The sequence below is a fragment of the Monodelphis domestica genome, chromosome 2 (assembly GCF_027887165.1).
Source record: "Monodelphis domestica isolate mMonDom1 chromosome 2, mMonDom1.pri, whole genome shotgun sequence".
In the NCBI taxonomy this organism is placed as follows: Eukaryota; Metazoa; Chordata; class Mammalia; order Didelphimorphia; family Didelphidae; genus Monodelphis; species Monodelphis domestica.
In genome coordinates this window covers 272,185,130-272,211,981 of record NC_077228.1, presented here as the reverse complement: position 1 = coordinate 272,211,981, position 26,852 = coordinate 272,185,130, and the positions used below count along the sequence as shown (strand labels likewise).

Here is a 26,852-nt window from a genome sequence, read left to right as displayed (position 1 = left end):
GAACAATTATTTTATTTTTCTCACATTCAGTTAAAAAAGCCTGTAGCAAGTTCTCAACATCCTTGTAAGATGGATTATACTGAAAAAATATGTCTGTCATCTATCTTTTTTGTTACTAGAAAGGGACCTTGTTCACATGTGGGGATATTTCATGTAAATTCATTTATTTCTTGGGGAGTAAATGGTATATTGTGCCTTAAAGTCACCACATCCCCATTCTATCCTATTTCATGCACTTCTCTTAGAAGAAACAGGCCTCTAATTGAATTTGGTACCTGTGGGTCAGTTATGACAAGATTTTCTTTGGACTGGAATTTGGTTTTGTGTAGGAGAAGGAACATGAGAAATTGGGATTGCAGGGGAAGGGTCTTGGGGATTAAGTTCAGTCAAGATTTGCAGACCATGAGAGAACAAGTCTGTTATCTGAGCTATAGGGAAGGCGTTTTCCATCTCTATTTCGGGGAAGGAAATTTCCTCATTTAGAGGCTCAGAAACAGGTCTATCATTTCCAGACCTGTTTCTGGTGGGGTGGATGTTTGCCAATTGATCCTGTAAGAAACATTTTAGATTATCCAACTGGACTTGTATGTCCTCCTGCATTTTAGCATCAATTTTAAAAAATATTTTCCTGTGTTTTATTTTGCATGTTTTTTATAATTTTCTGTATTTTAGCTTCAGATTCTTCCTTAATTTCTTGTATTTTAGCTTCAGAATTTTGCATGTTTTTCTGAATTTCAGCTTCAAATAATTTTTTTATGTTAGCATCTCTAAATACAGTACAAAAATGACAGTACCTAATAATATAAAAAATTGGAGATATGCTGAATTCCTCAATGTCCCTAATTCTTCAACTGCCATATAAATGTCGAAGAATGTAGTATTCATTTATATATATATATGTTTTGTAATTATTTTCCTAGAGGGCTTCACAAAACACGTGGGGAGCAGGGCAAGGCCAAAACTCTCTTTAGGTCCCCTTCACTCCTAATTAAGAGTAATCTAGGCAGTTGTTCCCTGAGGGAAAGGGGATTTGTAGCTAAACAGCTTTCCCAGCCCTGCTGCTTTGGATTTTAAAAAAAGAAAGAAAGAAACAGCTGTATTCTATCTAATTTAAGGAGAGAGGGGGAAAAAATCCAAATTTACTTACCTGTAGAATTTCCAAGACCTGATTCTGTTAGACCAAGTATCTCCATTGTTACAAATCAGGAAATAGCTAAATCAAATCTTGTAAAGTATGGTCTGAGTAGGGTGGAGTAGTTTTAAAATTCACACAACCTTCTTCTCTGATAATGCTGAAGAAACAGCATTATGCAGATAAGTAGGATTGAAAATGTGCTAAGACCAAATGAATATTCAATATAATTAGATATTGCTGCCTTGCATTCTGATTAGCTAGCTTCCATGTATAGACTGTAACTCTCTAGTGACCAGCCAATGGTGAACAAGAGAAGGGACCATCTATGCGTCAGGGACCAGGAGGGCTCTCTGATTGTAACACATGTAACATTGACCTGTGAGTGCCTATTCTTTCAAGTGTTGACTGGGAAAACCCACAGAACTATTAAATAGTCAAAATCACTCTTTAATCAAGGGCAAAAGGGGTTCAGCAATAGTAGGCATCGACCACAGAGCTGCATGCCACACATGACTACAGAGTCCAGGATTGAACTCTGGCCACTCTGGTCACTGACCCCTCGTAGTGCCACTACGCTAGATGGACTCCTGGGAACAAAAGAATTGGGGGAACCTAAATACCATTTGGGGAATCCAGGGGAAGGGAAAGATGATTGACATCACTATAGCTACAAAGAAAATGGGAGTGTTCAAACTACATTGACAGGATACTATCAAGCTTGGGAAAGGAATCATAGCTAGAGGCTAGGGTGTAAGGGAAGGGGCTGCTTACACTGGATACTAAAGGATGGTTCCTGCCCAGGTGTGGACCTTCTTGGGAAAGGGTCTGATACTATAGAAGAGACTACCTAAAACAAAGAGAGTCCTTAGCATATGCTTAGTCTCTCCCAACTAAGATTGTCCTTCCCCTGAGAGTCCCCTAATCAGTCTGAAACCGCCAGCCTGGGATCCCCTTCAGGGTAGATCCCCATGGGAACAGGGAACAAGGACAACTTTAGAATCTCCAACCTATAAGCTAATCCTGAAACTTGAGGTTCATCAGATCCCACTAAGCCACAAGTTTGGGTTTCCTAGATTCCATTTTTATACAAGAATGAAATAAAAATGCTAGTGCCTAAAATCGCTTCTATCATAATGAGAGAATGTCTGAAGATTTATTTGAGCCAGTGATCATCCCACTCACTAAGAAATTTAGCTTATTTTCCCACTTATTTTCATTCTTAAAAAAATACAGCTGATAGGCCCATTCGAACCATTTTTTCTGTGATTGGTCAACAGGAGTAAGAAAAAACCAGATGCCCAGATCTCAGAACAAAAATATTGGAAACCAAGTATTTCTCTCACAAAAGGTGAGGCATAGGAAGCACAAAAAAAAATCCACTGTCAAATTTAACAAGAAAAGCTATTGAGTTGTTATTCTCCTTTTGTTTATACGACTATTCTCTTTGCTTAAATTTATTCCTCTTCAAAATGCCAATAGTTGAGTTTAAAAGAAAACTGTGTACTGCATATTTTCATAAGTGGGATCATGACCTTAGATTTGCATATAAAAACCAGTAATAGAAAAATCTCAAAGGATACAGATCAGGAAAGTAAAACAAAAAGAATAATATACCCAAAGACTAAAATAATCTAACTGAAGACAATATTTAAAAGACAAGTAAAATTAAATGAGGTACAATGATCATGGTGTTTGTTCCTAAAAACAATTAAAATACTTTCTTTGCAATTCTGCTAAGAAATGGCAAGCTACAGGGGTGGAATGTTACATGTTCTATCCTTCCCAATCTTTATATCAAACAGTTTTACTTAAATTTTTATTCCTAAATAAAGGGAAGGTACTGTTGGGCAAGGAGCTCTGTTAGAAAGTGATTGTTGTATAAAAACAAAATGCAACAATAAACAGTTTTAAAAGACTGTTAAAATATGGTTGTGCTACAAGGAGCCATCATTCGGTAATGGTAATTTTAGATGGCAGCTGTGGAGGGTTCTGATTCTCATTCTAAGAATACAAACATAGCTCCTTGCCTGCTGTGCCTCTGGCTTGATTTCAGGTTTTCTCTTGCAAGCATACTGGCTTTCCAAGACAGAGTTGTGGTGGGTAGCACTTTTTAAAGAAGAGTATGTTGTACCAACTGGCATCGATATGCCAATTTATTTTCTTAAAAATATTTTTAGGGGGCAGCTGGATAGCTCAGTGGATTGAAAGCCAGACCTAGAGATGGAAGATCCTAGGTTCAAATCTGATCTCAGACACTTCCTAGCTGTGTGACCCTGGGCAAGTCACTTAACCGCTATTGCCTAGTCCTTGCTGCTTTTCTGCCTTAGAACCAATATGTAGTATTGATTCCAAGATGGAAGGTGAGGGTTTAAAATTTTTTTTTATTGTTATCATTTGTTTTTACATAACCCTATTTTTCCAACCAGGATGCATCTTCCTCCCTTACCCAGTGAGCTGTTTCTTATTACAAAGAATAAAAACAGGGAAAAAAGGCACCTAAGTAAGAGCAACCAACACACCAAAGGATTTTGATAGTACATGCAACATTCCACAGCCATAACTCCCTTTCTCAACAAAGATGGGAGGGAAGCAAATTCTTTCTGAGGGTGAATTTAACCCTTATAATTTTGTAGTATTCATTTTTTGTTCTTTCTGTTCATGTTGTTTTAAGTCATTATGTATTTTATCTTCTTGGGTCAACTTGGTTGCACCATTTTCTCTCAATTTTGATTCCCAGAAATATGAAGAAAAATATCTGTAAAAAATGTAATTTCTACTACATACCATGCAGCAGTCTCCCCCATTCCAGGTTATTCTACGCACAAAGTGATGTCACTGGAACCTGATGAATAAAGTGTGTTTTTATTTATTCTTTGAATCAATAAAATTCCTACAAGTGCTAGATTTACAAAGCTTATGATACATAAGTTATTTTGTCTAGGGGGTTGTCCCCCAGGAAAATGTCCTACAGCTGAGGGAAAAGAATCTAAGGGGGAAGATACAATGAAATGAGAGAATATGAACTGAATATCAAGGCTGGGGAATCACATTTGGAATTCTTCATCTTGTAGCAACAAAAAAATCATTGGAAAAAAAACCCTTCTATAGCTAAAACAGTCAATACTTTTATTTTTACACATCACAATACAAATGTAAGCTGCATTTCTGTCCCACTGCTCCCTTCCAAACAGTTTCTTCTTTGACTGAAGTGGGAGCAAGTCTTCCTTGCCATGCTGTTGGAAAACACCCCAGAGGTGCAGCACCATGGTGTTTGGGTGGAGTAGAACAAGGAATAAAAAAAACGACACAAACAGATTTCCCTTTATTCTTATCTGTCTGGGCGGGTCATTCCAGGCCGAGTAGGGACCATCATGGGACGGGCAGGAGGTCTCATCATTGGAGGTCCAGGCATCATGGGCATGTGGCCTCCCATGGGCGGCCTCATCCCAGGAGCTACAGGGTTGTACAAAAAACAAAGTATATTAGAAGAAGTAAATTATGAGAGGCATTTGCCCTCTTCCCCTTCACATTCTCTAACTGTAATATGCTTTAAAAGCATATTTAGAGGAAATGCTGCAAAGTCGTCCTGTCTATAAATCACAGATGACCCAATGATAGTCAGGGCAAACTATTAATAGACTATGGAAAAACAAAGAAGTTTCTTTTCAGAAGACACCAGTGACCATAGTTTCCCAATTTGACTTCATTTCCCTCAAAATGGGGAAATACACAGCTAGCCACATTAAATCAGCTCTTTAAGACTATTAGGCCTCTCATATCTAGAGGCTATTTCACTGTCATAAATGTAAAGCAGAGCACAGTGGGCAATTAATTCTGCCACCAAAAGTTAGTTTGTAATATGGTGGGAATGGCAATTGGGACTCATGCTAACAACCTATTAATAACCATGTACAGCTCATGACCACACAAGGGACAGTGACATAATTAATGAAAACTGTCAAGAAAAAAAAGGTAACTCATCTTAAGGCCTTTTGTTAAATATAACCAATGAGGTTTATAAATGTGTTATCATTATACAAGCTAAGCAAATTACCATGGATCCACTGCCTTAAGGTCTGACTACAAAACTGAAAAAATACAAAAGAAATTGGGTAGGTAGCAGGCAGGGGTTTTGTATAATCTATCCAATAATGTTGTACTAATGTTGATGAAAGTCATGATTTTAGCTGATCAGTATGGTATAATTGGAAGTGCACTGGATTCAGAGTCCAAAGATCTATATTTATGTAACAACTTGGCCACACTGGCTATGTAATTCTGAGCAAAGCAATGTGTCTGTACCTCAGGTTCCTCACCTGTAAAAGGGGATGTACCCAGAATACCTACTTCACAAGATGGTTATGATGAGAAGTGCTTTTTACACCTTAAAGCATTAGATAAATGTGAACTGTTTTTATCAAGACTGTGGATTTATTCCACCCTGCACCAGTGGTGCAAATTAGATGAAAAATGACCCTTTGATGTCATTGTCAATAAACGGTTTGGGCCTTAATCAGCAAGTGGCCTAGCCTCTTTAGCTGATGGGAACTGATGAGCTAAAAGCTCTGCTCCAAAGTTCAGTAACTAAGTTGGTTGTGCAAATAAATATTTACCTACCCAATCTCAATGAAATATATCCATGCACTCAGAGCAAATGAGGCCAGAAATTGAGGGACAGTCGGGAAGGGGGAGCAGGAGGGTGTGGTGAAGAATCTAAAAAAGAAGCCAGAACCATGCTATGGTGTTGCTTTCCTTGCAATGGCAGCATAAAGTCATTTGGCATCTTTCTATCTACGTTGAGAATCAATAAGCAACAATCTTCATTACTTCTTTATCAGTAGGATTCATTAAAAGTTACTTCACAAGAAAGAAAATTAGAATAGCAAACTAAGAGTCCTATTTAATTTCCCTGGGCGAGGAAAAAAGGTTCAAACTTACCAGGTCCTACAGGCATCATTCCAGGAGGAGGGGGACCCATCATTGGCATCATAGGGGGCCCTCCCATATGGGGTGCTGGCATCATACCAGGTCGAGGAGGTCCCGCTGAAAGAAAACATCCATCCTGGGGTTAGGTAAACTAGCATATTGAAAATGTGCCCTTCTAAGCCCAAGGCAAAACGTAACAGGTTCTCATTAGTATACTAACATTCTTCAATAATTATTCAACAATATTACACTTTCTCCCCACCTTTGGTTCCATAGAAGCATGTTACAAAATTCATAGGTTATATAGCTAAATGCATGGAATGGCCAATTTGCACACACAGTCCTGACCAAAATTAAATCTCTTCAGATTAACAATCTCCAAGGGAAATTTATTCAAAGAAATCAAATGGTAGCTTTTACAGAATTGAAGGCTGAAGAGGGACTAAAGTGAATGATATTCCTGAAATCATACCTATTTCCTATCACAAAAATTATTTTAAAATGTTCTTAGAAAGGCAATTTTTCTTAAATACATTAAAAACACTATGCAGGATGTGGAAAAGTAGGGGACTGCTAAATACACTTACTGGTGGAACTGTGAACTGACCCAACCTTTTTTAAAGAGCCATTTGAAATCACACCCAGAGAACTACAAAATTATGTATACCCACAGATCCAGCAATATCATTGCAGAGTCTATTTCCCAAGGAAATCAGGTAAAAGAAAATGAAGCTATATGTTCCAAAATATTTATAGCAGCTCTCTTTGTGGTGGCAAAGAACTGGAAATGAAGGGAATGTCCATCAATTGGGAAATAGTTGAACACATTGTGGTATATGATTATGACTGAATAGTACTATGCCATACAAAACTATGTACAGATTTTTTTAAACTTGGAAAGAACTACATGATATAATGAAGAGTGATACAAGTAGAACCAAGAGAATATTATTTATAGCTACAGTTTTAATAGTTGAGGAATAACTTGTGAATGTTCATCTCCAGGGAATGGAATGAAAAATGGAAACGTGAAAGACATAATCTATATATACATATCTGTTTGCCGGATGATGCCTTCTATGGTGTGGGAAGGGAGGGAGGGGCTGAGATACCTGGAAATAAATTCTATTAATAAAACAAACAAACAAACAAACTCAATGCAGAATTCTACTTTAGGAAGGTTTAGCCTCTTAAATTTTCACAATTCCCCTCATTCAACACAGACTAATATATTCCTATATCATACATCTTAACAACCTCATCTGCTCATTCTTTTTTTAAATTCAAAGATATTTCATTTTCCCAATTACATGTAATAATAATTTTCAACATGTTTTCCAAAATTATAAGATCCAAACCATCAACCTCCTTCCCCTTCTTCCCCCTACTCAGAGATGGTAAGCAATTCGGTCAAGCACAAATAAATCAAATGAAATTTGGGATGGAGATGTCTCTGAATTCAAGCATCTCATGTTTATTTTTTCATTTACTATCATTTATTTATATAATGTGGGAAGGGAATTTGCCTCCCCATTATGTTGCTTTGTTTGACTTCATCAATCAATGACCTGGAGGTCATTTACCATTGAGATGTACAGGTACAGACAAACCCTTAGAGAAAGGAAGTTGAAACCAACGAGATGAGAAACTGATCCCACAGGCACTGCCCCCTGGGTGGTGCCAGGCAAATTAAGGAACTATGATTGGTTCCTGAGATGTGACATGAGAGAGTTAGTGGGTGAAGAAAACTTCTTATAAGGCAAGACCAAGGGACTGCTTGCTCTCATTTCTGACTGGAGCTTGGAACTTGAAGGAACCTGTGTCAGTGATGAGCTTCAATCCATTACATGGCAAATGGGGTAGTCAGCTAATCAACTCTACCTCTTTCCTACATTTCCCTTTCTTTGCTGTAATAAAGCTACTAAAGCTACTAGCAGTCTCATGATTTAATTTTAACTATTACAATACTAACATTCATATACTATCATTAAATGGCCATTTGTCACTTGGTGGGTACCTCCATCTGTTTATTGTTCTTTGCAACAATAAAAAGAACTATTGAAAACATTTTTGTATTGATAGGTTCTTTTCCTCTTTTTCAATTTTATGTAATCAAATTGTTAATTTTAACTTCTGTGAACTTCTCTATTCCCAATGTAGTTAGGAACTCTTCCCCTATCTGCAAAAGATGTTTTCTTCCTTGCTTTTCTCATTTATTTTGTGACCATTTATATCTAAGTCATATAATCCATTTGGAGCTTATCATGGTATATGATATGATCTGTTAGTTTAAACCCAATTTCTATTAGAATGCTTTCCAGGTTTCTCAATCATTTTTGTTGAACAGTAAAACTGTATCTCAGTAAATGGAATCTTTGGGTTTACCAAACACTACTCTTAGAGGTGAAATTTGAACCCAAGTCTCTCCGAACTCCAAGTTCCATGTTCTTTCCATCATATCACACTGCCTCTCTCTATGTTTATCATTACTTCTGGTTTTTTTTCTACCAAGGAAAACAATCTTTAGACTAGGAAGGATAGAGCAAAGAAAAGATTAACAAATTTGAAAAAGGTTAACAGAAAGTTACTACCAAAGATGAGGTAAGAACATCCAATTCTTCTCAATGGATTTGAGTCAAAAGGCCCAGAGAACTACATCTCATCATATTTAAAGAAATGGTAAACATGATTTCTAAGCCATTGACAGTGACATCTAAAAAATCTCATGGAAGAGAAGAGAGGTCCTATTATTACTAATAGAGAAATGTTATCCCAATCAATTTCCAAATGAGGAAAGAGGATGAAAAAGTGCTAGAATATTATTGAGATACATGGATAGTTAGATAATGAAGAGAGGAGTTCAGAGAAAAATATTAAATTTATATGAATTGAATTAAAAAGAACAATATATGCAATATCCAAAATAGCATAAATTAACACAGTTAAACTTAAAGTAACTGAAAGACCAGTGATAGTCCAGGAGATAATGAGCAAATATTTTACCAAAAGACAGAAGAGAAATCATGAGTGCAATGCTATAAACATTTTTTTTCTTGTTCAGAGAGTTGAGTGTTTTCGTTTTTCTTTGTTACAATGGAGAGTTCAATTTAAAGGAAGTGCATGTAATTTCAGAGATGACTCCTGTATTAACAGAAAACTTCTATAAAGTTTAGTTCAGGAAAAGAACAGACCATCTGGATTTATCTTCATTTCATTTTTTGATAATGTTATTAGACTGGTAGGTGAGGAATATGGCAGATAAAGTATACCTGGATCTCAGTAAGTCATTAAACAAAGACTACCCCAATACCCCATTAGACAAGACTGAGATGGGGCTTAACAAAAGTACAACAGATTGAATAAGGAACTAGTTGAATAGCCAGATTCAAAGAGTAGTAATTACAGGAGCAAAATCAACCTTGAAGAAAGTCTCTAGAGTGAAGTCAAATATATTGATAACATTGTATCAGGGATTTGGGTCAAGGCATAGCTGAAACAAACCTTAGAGCAAACTAACATGGAAGATCTCAAAACATCTCAACAATTAGAATTATTGGCTCAATCTAATAAGATGAAACTCAATAAATATAAATGTAAAGTTTTAAAGTTGGATTCAAAAGTATCAACTACACAAATAAAGAACAGGGGACTGACTGGTCTTTGAAATTTCCTGGTCTGTGACCCTGGGCAAGTCACTCAACTCCAATTGCCTAGCCTTTACTGCTCTTCTGCCTTGGAACTTGGAACCAATACTTAGTATTTATTCTGACACAGAAGGTAAGAGGATTAAAAAAAATGAAAATAAAGAATAGGGGAGTCATAGCTAATAATACCTTGTGAAAAATATTTGGAGGTGTTTTAGTGTACTTCAAGTTCAAAATAAGTTAAGAGAAGTTGCAGTTTATGATATAACAACGAAAACTGAATTTGGTTTTAGGCTTCATTAACTGAAGTTCTGAGTCCAGAATGAGAAAGTCTAGTATCCCACTGTCCTGAGCCTAGTCAGACCACTTGAGTGAGTCAGTGGCCTGGGCAGGCAAAGGAGATGTCCACACATAAAAATAGTGGAGACCATGCCCTATGGAAATGTTTAGCCTGAAAAAAGAGAAGATTCAGCAAAGGCATATGGCTTATCCTCAGGTGTGTGAAAGGCTATCATGATTGTCAACATGGAATCTAAGAATCCCCAGTTTATTTAGTAGGGAAGTAGAAACCCCAGGTTTTTGACCTTGTCACAGGAGAGTTTCTCTCCTTGACCCTGAGTTATAACACAGAAGGTAGCGAGTCAATCTTGTAAACTGAAGATCCCAAGTTTGATCCTCAAAAGGAGTATGTGGTACAATGGGAAAATCTTCTAAGGCAAAAAGAGGCATTTGATGGGATTAGCCATCCTCACTCAGAACTAACTCAAGGTCAAGGAGAGAAATGACAGGGGAATGGCTAAATAAGTTGTGGCATATGAAGCTGAAATAATGAGGGGGGTGGTTTAAAAAAAAAAAAAACCATGGTGATGATGAAAAATGAAGTGAGCCAAACTAGGAGATCATTGTACAGCAATGCTGTAATGCTGATGAACCGTCAAGACTTGGCTTCTCTGATCAATATAACGATCCAAAGGACACATGCTGAAAAAATGCTATATATCCTCAGAGAGAGAGAGAACTGATTAACTCTGAGTGCAGACTGAAGTTATAATCTTCTCATTTTCTTTATGTTCTTTCTTTTTCTCCCCCCTCCATCTTTTTCGGCAATATGACTAATATGGAAATGTTGGCATGATTTCACACGTATACTTGATATCATTTTGCTTGCCTTCTCAGTAGAGCAGGGGGAGAATTTGGAACTTGAAATTTTTAAAGAAAAAGAGTGTTAAAAGTAAATTACACACACATACACACACAAACACAAGGCTGGCTTAAAAAAGAGGAATTAAACTTGTTCTCATTGACCCTAGAAGGCAGAAGAATAGCAAAGGGTGGAAGCTTCAGAGGCTGCTTTAGGAGGTAATGGATTCCTCATCACTAGACATTTTCAAGCACAAAACAAGTTTCTCTTTTAAATCTTGTTGATTCTCAAGATATATAAAGAATGGATTTAAATTTATAAGAATAAAAGCCATTTAGGGCAGGAAGGTAGAACAGTAGAGAGAAGAGCAAAGCCTGGAGTGAAGAGGATCTATAACCTAAATTTGACCTCAAATAGTGACTTCCTACTCACTTAGTCTCATTTGACTAGCCTTTGCCCTTCTGTCTTAGAGTTTTTTAAATAAAGACAGAAAAGTAAGGGTTAAAAAAAAAGGAACAAGAGCTATTTCAAATAACAAATGGTCAAAGGATATGAAGAGGAAGTTTTCAAAGAAAGAAATTCAAGTTATCATCAACTACATGAAAAAAATGCTTCAAACCCCTAATAATTTGAGAAATGAAAATTAAAGTAACTATGAAGTTCCTGCTTCTACTCATTAGATTGATAAAGTAGCTTGAGTGCTGGACCTCTAGTTAAAAAGACCTTAGTTTAAATTCAGCCTCAGATGTTTATTAGCTATAAGACCTTGGACAAGTGACAGCCTCTAGCTTGCCTTAGTCTCCTCATCTATAAAATAGGAATAATAATAGCACCTACCTCCTAGGGTTGTTGTAAGGATAAAATGAGATAATATTTATAAAGCACTATTTTTTTAAGTGCTAGCTATTATTATTATTATTATTATTATTATAACAAAAAAAACAAAAATGTTATGTTGGAGTTGCTAAGGAAAGAAGGTACATTATTAAAGAAGGAAGGCCTAAAAGCATGAGTATAACCTAAATCAGAGGATTCACTGCCTCAGGGAGTGGGGGAGGATATGGAGGGAGAAAAATCTCAATTTTAAAATGTTAAGAAACAATTACCAAAAACTGCTTCTTCATGAAAAAATAAAACCATTTTTTTAAAGGAAGGGAGGAAGTACATATTATTAGAGTACTTTACAAATATCTCATTTAATTTTCACCATTCTGGGAGATATTCTTTTATTTTTACCAATTTACAGTTGAGGAAACTGAAGCAGGCAGAGCCAATAAATGCCAAAGGCCACATTTGAACCCAGACCTTCCTGACTCCTGCAATCATTGAACCCTTTTGTTGGTGGAGCTGTGAATTAGTCCAATCAGTTTAGAGTGCTTGGCACACAGAAGTTTCTTTCTTTCTTTCTTTCTTTTTTCCCAAACCCTTACCTTCTCTCTTGGAATCAAGAAGAGTGGTAAGGGATAGGCAATAGAGGTTAAGTGACTTGCCCAGGGTCACACAGCTGGGAAATGTCTGAGGCCAGATTTGAACCCAAAATCTCCTGTCTGTAGGCCTGGCTCTCAATCCACTGAGCCACCTAGCTGCCCCCAACACATAGTAAGCTCTAAATAAATGTTTGTTTACTTGACAAAACTGTGCAAACTCTTTTATCCGATGATACAACTATCAGGGCTATACTCCAAAGAGATATAAGAAATAGAAACCAAGGAGGTGCCCATCTCTTAGGGAATGGCTGAACAAATTTCAGAGAAACCTAGATTTGTATGCCTGGGATTCAGAGTGAAGTAAGTAGAACTTATTTTGAATAAGAATAATGCTTATAATACACTAATTATATACAATATATAATAATGTATATAATACAAATAGAGAAGACTATATATAATAAAAAAAATTGTAAAGGCTCAACTTTGAAAGAATTAAAAACTTTGATTAATACAATGACCAACCATAATTTTAGAGGACCAGTGATTATGTATACTATCCACCTCGTGACAGAATGGTAATGGACTCCAGATGCATAGTAGGAAATGTATTTCTGTACAGTGAGATTTGGTTTTAGTTGAATATGCGTATTTGTTACAAAGGCATTGCTTTTCTTATTTTCTTTTCCAATAAAGGGTGGAAGGGGAAAGGAAAAAAGCAGTACTTATTAATTAGGGAGGAAAAAAGGAAAAGAAAAAGTGAAAATTAAAAACATCTAGCACAGGCTAGATTACAATACCTATTAATGATTTGTTTCAGATATGGATTGGATTAGATGACTTCTGTGGTCCTTTACCACTCTGAAATTTTGTATGAATTAGTAAGAGAATTGAATGATCTTGTCATTTCATTACTTGGGTTCTTAACCTTTTTTGTGTCATGGATCCCTTCTCAGAATAATGTTTTTAGGGGGTACCTGGGTGGCTCAGGAGATTGAGAGCTAGCCCTAGAGATGAGAGGTCTTAGGTTCAAATCTTATCTCAGATACTTCCTAGCTGTGTGATCCTGGGCAAGTCAATTAACCCTATTGCCTAGCCCTTACTGCTCTTCTGCCTTGGAACCAATAAAGAGTAATGATTCTAAGATGGAAGGTAAGGGTTTAAAAAAAATAATGTTTTAAAAATACATGCAATAAAATATACAGGATAAGGGGACAGTTAAGTGGCTCAGTGGACTGAGAACCAGAGTTGGAGTCAGGAGGACTTAGGTTTAAAGTTGACTTCAGGCACTTTATATCTGTGTGACCCTGGGTAAGTCATTTAATTCCATTTGCTTGAACCCTTGCTCTTCTGTCTTAGAGTAGGGCAGAAAGTAATGTTTACAAAAATCAAAACAACCCTTTTCTCCACAGACTATAATGGTGGGGGGAAAGACCTTATAAACCAGTGATGGCGAATCTTTTGGAGACCAGGTGCCCGAACTGCAACCCTCACACCACATGTAAGCCCCTACCTTACCCCAGACAGAGGAGGGAGGAAGATCTTGGGCAGAGGGGTAGATGAGGTGAGAAATGTCCTCAGGCATACATGGAGAGGAGGAAGGGAGAAGCCCCCTCTGTCATGTGTGCCATAGGTTTGCCAACATGGCTATAAAACATGTATTCTGACTTACCACTGTGTGGTGGTAGAGGGTAGTAATAGGAAGTATAAAAATTATTGTCTGAGAAGAGCATCCTGTGATCTATTCTATGCTACTGGATGTCAATGTTAGGTGGAGGGAGGAAAAGCAGGGCTGATGTCTGCCCAGATGTTCTTAGGCTGAAATGAGTAAGTTTCTAGCAGTGAAATAATTTTAAGTGTAAACAGGGACAACACATGCTGCCTTCTGAATCAGCCTAAACACCTAGTACCCCTGATAGTATATTCGGTTAGTACAGTAATCAAAAGTTAGTTAGTCACGGAAATCGTTACCCAATTAAAGCCATTCTGTGTTATTATCCATTTATTCACCAAGCATTTGCTAAACACTAATTTTAAGCAAAGAGCCATTTTGAATAAAATCAAAGAGAATAATATCCAAAACTTCACCAACAAAGAATCTGAGGTAAAAATTTTAAACTTACGGAGATTAGGAGGAGGTGGAATCATAGCCCCTCCTGGTGGAGGAGCGGAGAACGGAGTGGGAGGAATCTTTCCTTGTTGAAATGCAGCCGCTTTGGAGGGAGGGTGGGAGAAACACAAATAAGAATTTTAGATGATCTTATTTTTTCTACCCTGTTTTTAAAAACAAAAACAACACTTTAAAAATATGTCAGTAATCATCATATATGTCAGCCAACTACCATTCATTAAGGGTTCACATAGTTTTCAACTTTGGTAATATAAAGACTTAAGGAGTGTACATTCTAACCTGTAAATATCTTAGCACATACAGGATCTATACTGAGTGTATGAAGCTAACCCAAAAGAGGAAGGCATTGTGGCTAGAAGACTAACCTGGAAAAGCCTCCTGCAAAAGATGGAGTTTGATCTTTACTTTTAAAGAAGCCAGGAGGGGCAACCAGGTGGCTCTGTGGGTTGAGAGCCAAGCTTGGAGAGGGTTCAAATCTGGTCTCATATATTTCCTAGTTGTATGACCCCTGGCAAGTCACTTAACCTGCTTTAGAATAAATTTACAGTCTTGATTCTAAGATGAAAGGTAAGGGTTTAATAAAAAAGAAAGAAGCCAGGAAAGAAGTAAGGAAGAAGAATTCAAGTGTGGGACAAAGGAAGGAGATGGTGTATGGTCCTCCAGAAGCTTGTAAGTTGGGCAGTGAAGCTGGATGGCAGAAGATAGTAGAGAAGAATAGGGTATTAAATAGGAAAGATCAGGAGGGGCCAGGCTATAAAGCATTGAATGTCAAACAGAGAAGTATATATTTGATATGGCAAAACCTACTCTTTAAGGAGCCATCTTAAGTAGTTGAGTGGAAGATGAGCTGACCAAGGAGAGAATTCAGGTAGGGAGACCAGTTAGAAGGCTAGTGTTAGAGGATAGTCAGATGGGTGGCTCAGTGGATAAAGAGCCAGGTGTAGAGATGCTGACTTCAGATACTTTCTAGCTGTGTGACCCTGGGTAAGTCACTTAACTCCCATCACCTAGTCCTTACCATTCTTTTGCCTTAGAACCAATACTTAGTATTGATTCTAAGATGGAAGGTAAGGGTTTAAAAAAAAAGGCTTTGTGATACCCTTATTGAAGGATGGGTGAGGAGGGTATGAACTAGGCTGTGATTAAATGACAAGAAAGAAAGACATATAAATGTGAAAGTAGAAACAACAAAGTTTGGCAACAGACTGGATGCATGAGGTGACAGTGAGGTCCTAGATTGGGGTGACTAGGAAGATGATGGTGCTCTCAAAAGTGACAGGGAAGTTTGGGAGGATCTAGGAGGTGAAATAATGAGCAGTTTTGAATATGCTGAATTTAAGATGCTTATGGAACATTCACTTTTTTATCCAAAGATACTTTATTTTCCCAATTATACGTAATATCAATTTTCAACATACATTTTCTGAAATTATAAGATCCAAATTGTCTTCCTCTTTCCCCTCCTCCCTCTCAGAGATGGTAACCCATTTGATCTGGATTATACATGCTTTTCTCTATGGGCACAGACACAGTCACTTGCCAGAGTTAGTTACTAGAAAGGCAGAGGGACTTAGGCTAAGCTGTTCCCTTCCTCCTGTTCACCGAATTTTGGGCCACTCCCTTCCCCCCTCTCCACAAGCACCTTTCTCTCCCCAGAGTGGAGCACTTGGGCCACTCCCTCCCCTCTCTAGGGAAAGATGAGGGGGTATACTTGGTCTCTACTGGGGTGGGGCACAGCACACAGTCTCTAAAAGGTTCACCATCACTCTTAAAGAGAATCAAGGAAGATGAGGACTTAGAAAATAAAAGAGCACTCAATGGTAATTTTGGAGAGGGCAGTTTCAGTTGAATGAAGGGCATGGAAGCCAGACTGCAGGGAGTTAAGAAGAGAGTGAGAGGGGCATATAGGGTTACCTATTGTATGTAGATTGATTTCTCAAGGAGTTTTTTCCTTGGAATGGGGTCAGTTTGAGCTATCAATCAATTCCTTGATCAAGATTCCAAACAGCATCACCTTGACCACATCAAGATGACAATCCTAAGTTGTCAGACATGTCCAACATAAACAAACTCATATGGACCTACAGGCATTCAAAACATAAATTGGTCAGGAGACAGCTGGGTGGCTCTGTGGATTAAGAACCAGGTCTAGCGAGATCCTGGATTCAAATCTGACCTCAGTCACTTCCTAGCTGTGTGACCTTGGGCAAGTCACCCTATTGCCTAGCCCTTATTGCTCTTCTGCCTTGGAACCAATATACAATATTGATTCTAAGATGGAAGGTAAAGGTTAAAAAAACAACAACATAATTTGGACTGCTTGATTCTTTTGTTACTTCCCTTCTGATCAATTTCTTGTAGCCTTATTAGTGGCAAAAGTAAATCCAAATGAAACATCTCTAAATCTATTCTCAATTACAAATTTCTTTCCTCTTTTGTGTTTCAGCTATGAAAGATCTCAGTGTGCTTTATTATCAATAATTTACTGTTCAATTTATTTATACAACCTTAGGAGAGCAGAAAGATACCCTTTTCAAATCCATTTATTTAATAAGTCTTGCCAATTCTAACTCTCCCGTCCATCTCCTTTTCCTCATGCACTTACCATCCTGTTTCTGGCCCTCTAACGATAACTATTATAAAAGTATCCTAATTGGTCTGCCTGTCTCAAGTATCTTCCTTTTCCAATCCATCCTCTATAGAGCTGTCAAGCAGACACTCCTTAAAGCAAAGCTTTGGATATATGATCCTCCTGCTTTGGGATCATTGCTTGACATTTAAAGTCCTTACAAAGTGGCTTCAACCAACCTTTGTTAGCTTATTACATGTTGCTCCCTTCACTCATCCTTCAGCCCAGCCAAAATGACCTTCTTACTTTTTCTATTCTTTTCCATTCTCTGCATAGACTTCCTCCAAACCTGGAATGTTCTCCCTCCTCACTACTACGCTGTAGAATCCTCAACTTCCTTCAAAACTCAAACTCAGTTTTGGACACGAGACCTTTTGTCACCTTCTTAACCCCAACCCTACTCGTAAAAAAAATAATTTTGTATTTTCTTTGCATGCATTTTGTATTTATTTATATGTATGCATGTTTCCCTCAATTAAAAACAAACTCCTTGGAGACAAGGACTGACATTTTTGTTTTTTTAAACCTTTACCTTCTGTCTTAGAATCAATATACTAAGTATTGGTTCTAAGGCAGAAGAGCAGTAAGGGCTTGGCAACTGGGGCTGAGTGATTAACCCAGAATCAACTAGGAAGGGACTGAGGCCAAATCTGAACTCCGTACTTCTGTGCAGTTCTGTCTTTATATACATTGAGCCACCTAGCTATCCTAACATGGGCTGTTTTTGAACCCCAAGGGCTTAGAACCCTGTCTGGAGCAGAGTAGGAGCTTAATAAATGCTTACTTATTAAGTCATGATGTAACTATCCTCAGTAATGCAAATGTACCCAGATGCGGCTGGCAGAAGGAAGGTACCAGCTGACCAAAGGGAACAAGGGATGGGTCCTTACTCGTTTTATCGATCAGGCTCTGAGCTTGCTCTTCCATCCATTTTTGATAGTAATCTTTCACATTCTCTTTGTGTTTCCTACCACTGCAGTGTGTCTTTCGTACAGATGGCTGCAAAATAAAAGAGATGGCAGGTTGAAATTTGCCACGCCCAGATTTTAACAGAAGCAAAGCCAAAAATTATATCAAGTCCGACCTTTGTGAGATATCTACGCTGAGAGCATCTCTTCAAGAGATTGCTTAACATAACTCACGTGGCCCACAGCCAAAAGCTCCTGTGCCCAATACATCTTCTAGAGGGCCAAGACTATTACCTTAAATATCTGTCAGAAATTCCAATGCATCAGTTACACAGATCATACAGCCTATCAGAATCCACTAAACCGAATATTCCTATGGCCCTTTTGCCATAGAAGCAAACTCAATCTAAATGATACAAGCACTGCTCCCCATTTTGCTTTCCTAGTTTTCACAGTCAGCACAACAGATGATACATAAGGCTGTTGCGGAATTTCAAAATTCAAAATGATCCTAATGTCTTAAGGGACAAGGCCAACTTTTCAGTACTTTTTATCATACTAAGCCATTAAAACCACTGTTCACATGTTATACTGGATGCCACAAGGTAATAGAAAAGATTACCCTAAGTAAGAAAATCAAACCTATGGAAATGTTCCCAAAGTCAGAAGATAAAAATATTCCTGAACCAAACTGCTTCTCCTGCTCTAAGCCCATCTTGAGGGAGCTGCTCCTCCAGCCACATTGGCAATGGTTCAGTATCCCAAATGGACCTTTTAAAAATAATGTTACACAAATCTCCAACCCTTTTCTGGAAAGCTACTTTTTGTTTCCCTGAAGTCCTGGGATTAGTGGAAGGTGAGAATAGATATGTGTAACGATGAAGACCTGATGAGAGAGAATGCACCTCTATTGAGTTCTTTTACTTTCAGGGAATATAGAACATGAAAGCATGCAAGAAAGAATATTGTCAGCCACAGGTAGCCTGAAGATCTGCCAGGCATGGTTTTTAGATCTACTGGCAGATCTACTGGTGGGAGACCCCAATAAACAATATTGTAAGAATTTACAACTAGAGTATCTACAAGAGCAACCAGTGCATGCTATTTCACAATGCTATCAATAATGAAATATAACACAATGTATCTGCAGTTACAAAACTGTAGTATTAGAATATGGCAAGGGAAGAAATAACAATACAGAAATGGTTATGCGTATGTTCTGGTGTCTTACTGAAAAAAGATGTTCACTTTTACAACACAACCTTCCACTAGGTGGAAGACAGAAGATAAAGGTTTCTCTGATTTTGTTAGTTTTATATTATACAAACTAAGGCCCCTGGCTTCATTATTTCTAAAACAGATAATCTGCAATGCAATTGCTAAGGCTCTAAGTTTTCAGGATGAAACAAAAACATGACTGATAGTTTAAATTAACTACTATACCATTCCTAAACAACTTGGTTTCTCCTGATTTTTTCATCACAAAAACCATACTCGCTAAATTCGACTGTAGTCTCTCGCAAGAAAGTTCTGCCTATTGAAAGGCTATACAGACCGGCTATTTTAGCTGCACAAACATCGAGCAGAAACTACAGGAAAATCCAGAATGATTTTTTCCAAAGCAACAATCACATTTTATAGCTATGTAACACTTTACAATTTACAAAGCACTTTCCTCACAACTCTGTGAGGTGAGTAATGCAAGTAAATTTAGTGGATGAGGAAACAGAGGACCCTAAAGGGGAAAATGCCTTGCCCACAGCCTCACAGCTACTAATTGGCATGAACCAGGACTTGGGAATCTGGGCCTCTGATCTCCAAGTTCAGTGCAACTTCTTGAGCAACACCGTAACTCGAAGGCCTGAACAGCATAGGGACACTAAGAATACAACATGGTGGGGAAGACAGCACAATTTGTGCAAAAAGAATTTACTTTGCATCATCCCATGGTGTACAAACTACAGCACACGAGCAACACTACTTACAGAGTCATGGGTGAGGTACGTATCGCAGTAGTCACAGTAAAATCTGTGGGGGAGAAGGAGAGAGATGGCCACCACCATGTTAACAATAATAAGTTGCTTTAACTCAGCTAAAGGGGTCAGAGCTGGTACAATCACCTGAACAGTAACGCCAGGCAGCTCAGCAATTCAGACTGAAAGCAAAACCTTTGAAACAAACTTGTTTTCTTTTTCCCTTTACTAGATCAATTCGAAAAACAGATTAAGCACCTCCTATGAGTAAACTGTTACAGATACAAAGATGAAACAACAAGACAGCCCCTGCCTGTAAGGAGTTTACAGTATGGTGGGGGAAGAGGGAGCCCTGTAATGTTCACTAATAAAGACTACACAAGGTAGATTGCAATGGGGAAAAAGGACAAAGAGCTAAACAAAGATTCCCAGAAAAAAAATCATAGGGGACAAGAACATTTCCAGCTGAGGGAGATCATGGCGGACATGGCATCTGACCTGAGCCTTGAAGAGAACTTTAATTCCCCACCTGAGCGGCAGCATTCTTCTTGTTGCCCACTGTGAAGCAAAGGGGAAGTGGGAAAAGGATGGGGAGCACGGGGAATGTGAAGAGAAAGGGAGAAGGAATTGGAAAATGAAGTGAGAAGAAAAGAAAAGAAGGATGGAGAGGAGGCATAGAGGAAGGGATGAAGAGAGGGAGGAGAGATGGAGGAAGGAGGGAGAGTAAAGGAGAGAAGGGAAAGTAATGGAGGGAAGGAAGGGTGGAAAGAAAGGATGGAGGGATAAGAGAGGTAGAAAGGGAAGGAAAGCTCATTTCCTTTTTTGATAAGGTTATTAAACTGGCAGATCAGGAAACATCGTTGGTAGCTTGCCCAGATTTGGCAAGGCACTTGACAAACCTCTTGTAGTATTCTTGTGGAAAACTGGAGATGTGAGTTAGATCAGTATGCTCCAAAGCAGGAACTGTAGCTTGACCCCAAGGAGAATGTGATCAGAGGCTGGGAAAATAGGTTGGATCTCCCCACTCCCAGCTATAGCCAACATGGGCATCATGTTCAATACAGCCACACCTACCTGACACCCATAACAGTCCAATATTCCCCCATTCCCCTGACTTCCACAGTTGTGCAAGCTCCCAACCTTCCCCACTGTGAGCCCAGCGTCAGCCCTTCAGAGTAGTTATGACCTTACTCAGACCAGGACACCCACAACTGAAATTTGCAGTTAGGGAAGTACCACTTCTCCCAGCACAGGACCACTACCACCTCCCCCTCCCTGGTATACTTGGAAAATAATTTTACTGATAGGGGTGCACAATCAAAAAAGTTTGGAGACCACTTGGCTATATAATAATAGATTCAGAACAAATGAATAATTTTTTATAAAAAAACAGTCATTAATAAATGGTTCAATATCAACCTGAAAAGAGGTTTTATTTATTCATAAATTCAACAAGCATTTATTAAGTGCCTAATATGTGCAAGGGTCTGGGACACAAAGACATAAACAATATAACCCTTGCCCTTGAGGAGCTTACAGTCTATAGGAAGAAAACAACATGCTTGTAAAAAATTAAATACAAAACATATACAAAGTAATCTCTTGGGAAAATACTAGCAACAGGAATCATGAGGACAAGTCTTCTTGTAGCAGGTGGCATTTGAGCTGTTTTAAATCAAACTAGGGATTCTGAGAGGCAGTGATAAGGGGTAGTGCTTTTCAGACATGAGTGACAGTCTGTGTAAAGGCACAGATGTGAAAAAGGGAATGCCATGGACAAGGATTAGCTGGGAGACCAGTTGGGTTAAATGTAGGGTATGTAAAAGAATAATATGCAATAAGCCTGGAAAGATAAACAGAAGCCAAACAAAGAAATCTTTATTTTGTCTTAGAACAAGGGTTCTTAACCTTTTTTTTATGTTAAGGATGCCTTAGGCAGTCTGGTGAAACACATGGACCCATTCTCAGAATGTTTTTTCACAATGGAAGGAAATGCTAAATTTCAGTTAGAAGTTTATGAAAATAAAGCCTTTTTCCTACCTAACTTTGTAGTACCATACCCCAAAAATCTAGCCACAAACTCATTGGGGTACATGATATTAGGTTAAGAATCCTTGTCCTAGAAGTAAGTCTCTAGAGTTCCTTGAGCAAGATGGTGACATGTTTAGAGCTGCCTGTGAACATCAATTTAGCAGCAATTAGAGAGAAAAGAGGATGGGAGATCAATTAGAAGGGCTAGTCTAGATGAGGTGATATGATCTGAATGAGGATAGTGGCTTTGTAAGGGAAGAAAAGGGGACAGACATGATATACTGTGAAGGCAGAATCAACTACACTTGGCAATTGATTGGATATGAGGGGTAAAAGGGGGCATTGAACAGCTAAAGTTGTTGACAGGGTTGAAAACCTGGGTAACATAAAGGATGAAGATATCCTAAGCGGGAAGAAACAAGTTAGAGAGAAATGTGAGATTTTGGGGTGGGGTAGGTAGGGGTTCCCTTTTTGGACATATTTTATTTGAAATACCTATAAGACACATTTAGAGAGGTTCAACAAGTCAGTATGTGATTATGGGACTGGAATTCAGAAAAGATTGGAGCTAGGTATGTAGATATAGATATACATCTCAGAATCTTCTGCATATAGGTAGTTAAACTCATGAAAGCTAAGAAAAAGGGACCAAGATAAAGTTCTCAGATATACCAACACATTGTTCTTCCTTTGTTTTGAAGAAGACCAGTAACATTATGGGGTGATGTCTTGACTTGCTTGTGAATTAGATTTAAGTCATAAGCCTCAATTTCTTTTCCAGAGTCATTGAAGTCCAGTGGCAAGACAAAAATCAAGATGGTTGGTGATGGCCCGGGGTGCAGTGAATGACCTTGGCATCTTTCATGTGTGACCAAGCTCCAAGCGTGCCACATACACACACAGCACTTGTTTCAGTTGCCTTCAAAACCATTGGAATGAACTGTTCTTCTCCACCTGTTCTACCAGGGGAAGTCTTCACATCCTTGGGGTAGACATCCTTCTAACTCACTGACTGAATTTGAGGCTTCTAGAACACCTTCAATCTGGTTTAGCCCATTTGCTGAGAGGATTTTACAGGGATGCAGCTGTAAGCTACAGCTACCAATACAAAAGGGATAGAATGAGAATGATATTCATCAAAAGAGATTAAGAAAGAACAGTTGAGAAGGGTTAAGAACCAGAAGAGAGGAGTGCTATAAAAACCAAGGGGAGGGAATATGTCCACAAGGTCAAATGCTTAAGAAAGTTCAGCATGGATAATGACTAAGAAAAGGCCTCTCAATTTGTAAATTAATAGGTCATTAGTAACCCTGAGGATAGAATTTTCACTGGGGTTGAAAAGTGAATATGAGATGAGAAAATAGAGGCAATAAGTATAGGCAGCTTTGTTTTCTAGGAGTTTGGCTGTGAAAAATAAAAGAGGTCTAAAGCTATAATCTGAGGGAATAGTAGAATTCATTGATGAGAGATCTGGCCATGCTTGAAATCAGCAGGAAAGAATCCAGTGCACAAAGAGAGAAATAAAAGAGAAAGAAGGGAGACTTAATCAATCTTTAAAGGGGAAATTTCTCAAGGGGAGGTGAGGGGCTGAATCACAATTAGAGGGGTTAGTATAGGCAAGGAAAAGGCCCTCCTCCAAGGGAGAAGAGTGAGAGATAATGTTGCAGTGATTTGGAGGATAGAATTGGGAAGAGGGAATTAGCAATAGATGGCCTCAATTTTTTCAGCGATGTATTTGATGAAGCCTTCTGCTGAAAGAGGGGAGAGATGCTATAGATTACTTAAGAGAAGATTTGGAACAGAAGCTAAAGAAAGTCAGAAAGTTAAACATGGAAAAGTAAAAGGATTGGCAAAGAGTTGAAGGCCTAGTTGAGACTACATTTATAAAAAATTCAGTCAGAATAGTCTTGTCATTTTCTCCCCTGGAGTTAAGGAACTCATACACAGAAACAGAGAAAATAGATGGTGGGAGTAACTCAGGACTAGCATTCAGAAAAGGATAAGTAGCAATAAGAGAGGTAAAATACAGTGTAAAGCAGAATTGGTTAACTTAAGAATTAAGATTTTGAAGGAAATTAAGAATAGGTGGTTGTAGAGAGAACAAAGAAAGATTTAGGAGAGGTAAGATTTAGGAGAGGTGAAGATGGAATGAGAGAGAGATGGAATGAGGCTATGGTAAAATAAAATACCAGTATTATAAACAGTGGTGGTTGAACACTTGTGGATGATGATGACATCAATAACCTTCTCCATGTACTTCAGATCCTGCAAACTGAGTATTTCAGGGGAGTATTTCAGTATCCTCGGCCAGGTGCTGTTTAATACTTTTATCAATGTCTTGGGAAAAAAAGCATAAATGGCATGCTTTATATATTCTGCAGATGACACAAAGGGAGAAGGGATAGCTTAAAGCAAGGTAAGACTGAGTTAGGATCCAAAAATATTTTTGTCTAGGACATGAAACCAAATCAAATAAGACAAAATTTATTAATGAAAAATGTAGTTTTATATTCCCTCCTCACCTGTGCCTCTTAGAATCCCTTTATTACTTTAATACTCAGTGCAAGCATTGCTTTCTACTTAGTCTTATCTAACTCACCTTGTTATTAGTGTTCCCTCCCCAAAAAACACTGTCCATCTACTTTGTATATACCTATATATGTAGCTATCTATCTGCTCAACAGAATGTAAACTCCTTGAAGGCAGGGACAGCTTCACTTTTGTCTGGATCTCAAACCGCCTAGCAATGGCATGCAGCAGGCACTTAGATGTTCACTGATGGACTGAAAGCTTCAAATTCACAAGTGCAAGATATGAAAAGGTATGACTGGACAATGAATTCCTCTAAAAAAGACTGGGGGAGGGGTCTTAGTGGATGGTCAATAAATAAAATTTGAGCATGCATTAAAAAAGGTAGAGAGTGTCCAGGACCGGAGTGGTCTTTTTCATCACATTGTACTTTAGAACACACATGTATTCAGTCCCAGGTACCATATTTCAGAAGGATAAGTTCTTCGGGGGGGAAAAACAAAGCAATCACGTTGGTGACAGATTGAGATCTATAAGGTTCAGTTCAAAGAAACTGAAGAATGACTTAATGAGGGTCATGACAGCCATTTTTAAGTCCATAAAGGACTGTCAAAGGATATATTTATGGTCCTTGGCCCCAGGGTGCCAGAAATAGGATGGATGGGTAGAAGTTTTAAAGAAATGAGTTTATTCTCGATTAAGAAAAAAATAAAATTCTCCTAACAAATAATGAGTTGGCCAGAGATTGAATGGACTGCCTCAGGAGGTAGTGAGTTCTTTTGCATTTGGTCTTCAAAGCCAGAATGTCCGCAGGTTGTGAGTCCGAGGTAAGGGGGATTCCTGGTCGCGTTTGGGCCGAAGGTTCCCTGCCAATTCTCGGACTGCTCGGAAGAGGAGCCGGGGACGGGGGGTGGGGGGTGTCGGGGCGTCCAGTGACAGTGAGGGGGAGGGGAAAAGAGAGGGATGCGGGGAAAAGATGGAAAAGGAGGGGAGGGGAGAGGGGACAGAGGGTGGAGGGCCTTTTCTCGGGGCACACCCTACCTCTCCCTTTCCCCTACCCTCTCCCGGGCAGACCCTGGAGCCCCACCCACGTCCGAGCCCACCCCCCATCCCCGCACGGAGCCCCGACGCGCCCTCCTCTCAGCCTCCCCCTCACTTGGGCATGGTGCTCCGCGGTCCGTTGGCCGTACCGATCCGCGCCGAGACACCGGAAGTGACGTCTGGGTTAGCGCCGAAAGTGATGCTCTAAGGCTGCGTCCCCCACCTCTCTAGCTGTCTCCGCGCCGTAGTCCAATTGCTGGCCTCTGCGTCTGGGACTGCCTTCCTATTGGTTGTTGCTCCTCAGGTTCCAAGAGGAGGGAAAGAGTGAGTGAGGGGAGACTCAGATGACTGTTCTCTCCTCCCGTTCAATACTGGCCTACTGGAATGTTCAAAGGCCAAAATGGCTTCATTCTACCTCTTCGATTGCCTCTATTTTAAAATTTTCATTATTTTCATTAAATTTTATTATTTGTTATTTCTTTAACATTTAGGCGAATTTCTTAGTAGGCAGCTTCATAGGCAGCCTCGTCCCACCCCGGGATATTAGAGCTGGGACTCAGATCCTTTGCAAAGGTTGTCCAATATGTTTGGAATGCGCTCCCTCCTCTTATTCCAAGTTCTTTTCAAAGCTCAGCTCATGCTTCAATCTATGAAAAACCATTCTTGATTTTTCCTAAGCTGCTAGTGCAAAAAGATTCCTTTTTTCCTCCTTTCGTTTATTTTTGTATATGTGAATGTTGTTTTCTCGGATAGAATTTAAGTTTCTGGAGGGCAGGGACTTTCATTTTTACCCCACTGTGCTTGGCACACCGGAGGCCACTCGAGAAATGTTTCTTTATTGATTTATTAATGGAGGAAATCGGGGCGAAATAGGAATCGATCGAGGTTGCAAATGGGGGTGGAGTGGGCGTGGGGGAGAAGAAAAGTTTCTTGTTGCTTAGAGATTGGAGGAAAGGAGGAAAGCATGGGCAATGGTGGCAGGGGCTTTGAGATGAGGTGAAGAAGAAAATATGGAGCTCCCAGGGCATCATTTCTATCTGCTAGTCATGTATAATAAGAAGAGGATTTCAGCTGCTAGAACAAATGAAACAGCTTAGGAGTGAATGAAAGAATGAATAAAAAATTCTAAGCTTTTACCAAAGCGAAAGCACAGTGCTAAACTTGGGCACACAAATAGAAAAGCAAGAGAATCCATGCCTTCAAGAAGCTTATATTCATTACTATCCATCTCCAGAGAAAGATCTGTTGGATACAAATCAAAGAATACTCTTTCACATCTTTTATTTGGTTTTATTTTGGGGGTTTGATTTTATGTGAGTATTCTCTCACAGCAATGA

The 26,852-nt window shown here is 38.8% G+C and overlaps 1 protein-coding gene across 2 annotated transcripts; it reads right to left on the bottom strand.

Annotated features, from left to right (window-relative positions):
- Nucleotides 1-3,978: 3,978 nt before the first annotated feature.
- SNRPC (small nuclear ribonucleoprotein polypeptide C) lies at nt 3,979-25,735 on the bottom strand. Of its 2 annotated transcripts, XM_007483710.3 has the most exons (7): nt 25,631-25,735; nt 19,927-19,969; nt 17,924-18,032; nt 14,397-14,486; nt 6,074-6,178; nt 5,753-5,848; nt 4,445-4,588 (listed from the first exon to the last, which is right to left on the bottom strand). In XM_007483710.3, the coding sequence occupies exons 1-6, from the start codon at nt 25,636-25,638 to the stop codon at nt 5,781-5,783; spliced, it is 423 nt and encodes a 140-aa protein (XP_007483772.1). In that variant the 5' UTR covers nt 25,639-25,735; the 3' UTR covers nt 4,445-4,588; nt 5,753-5,780. The 2 variants fall into 2 exon arrangements, with proteins under 2 accessions (XP_001378181.2, XP_007483772.1); XM_001378144.5 differs by lacking the exon at nt 5,753-5,848 and having other exon boundaries at nt 3,979-4,588.
- Nucleotides 25,736-26,852: the final 1,117 nt, after the last annotated feature.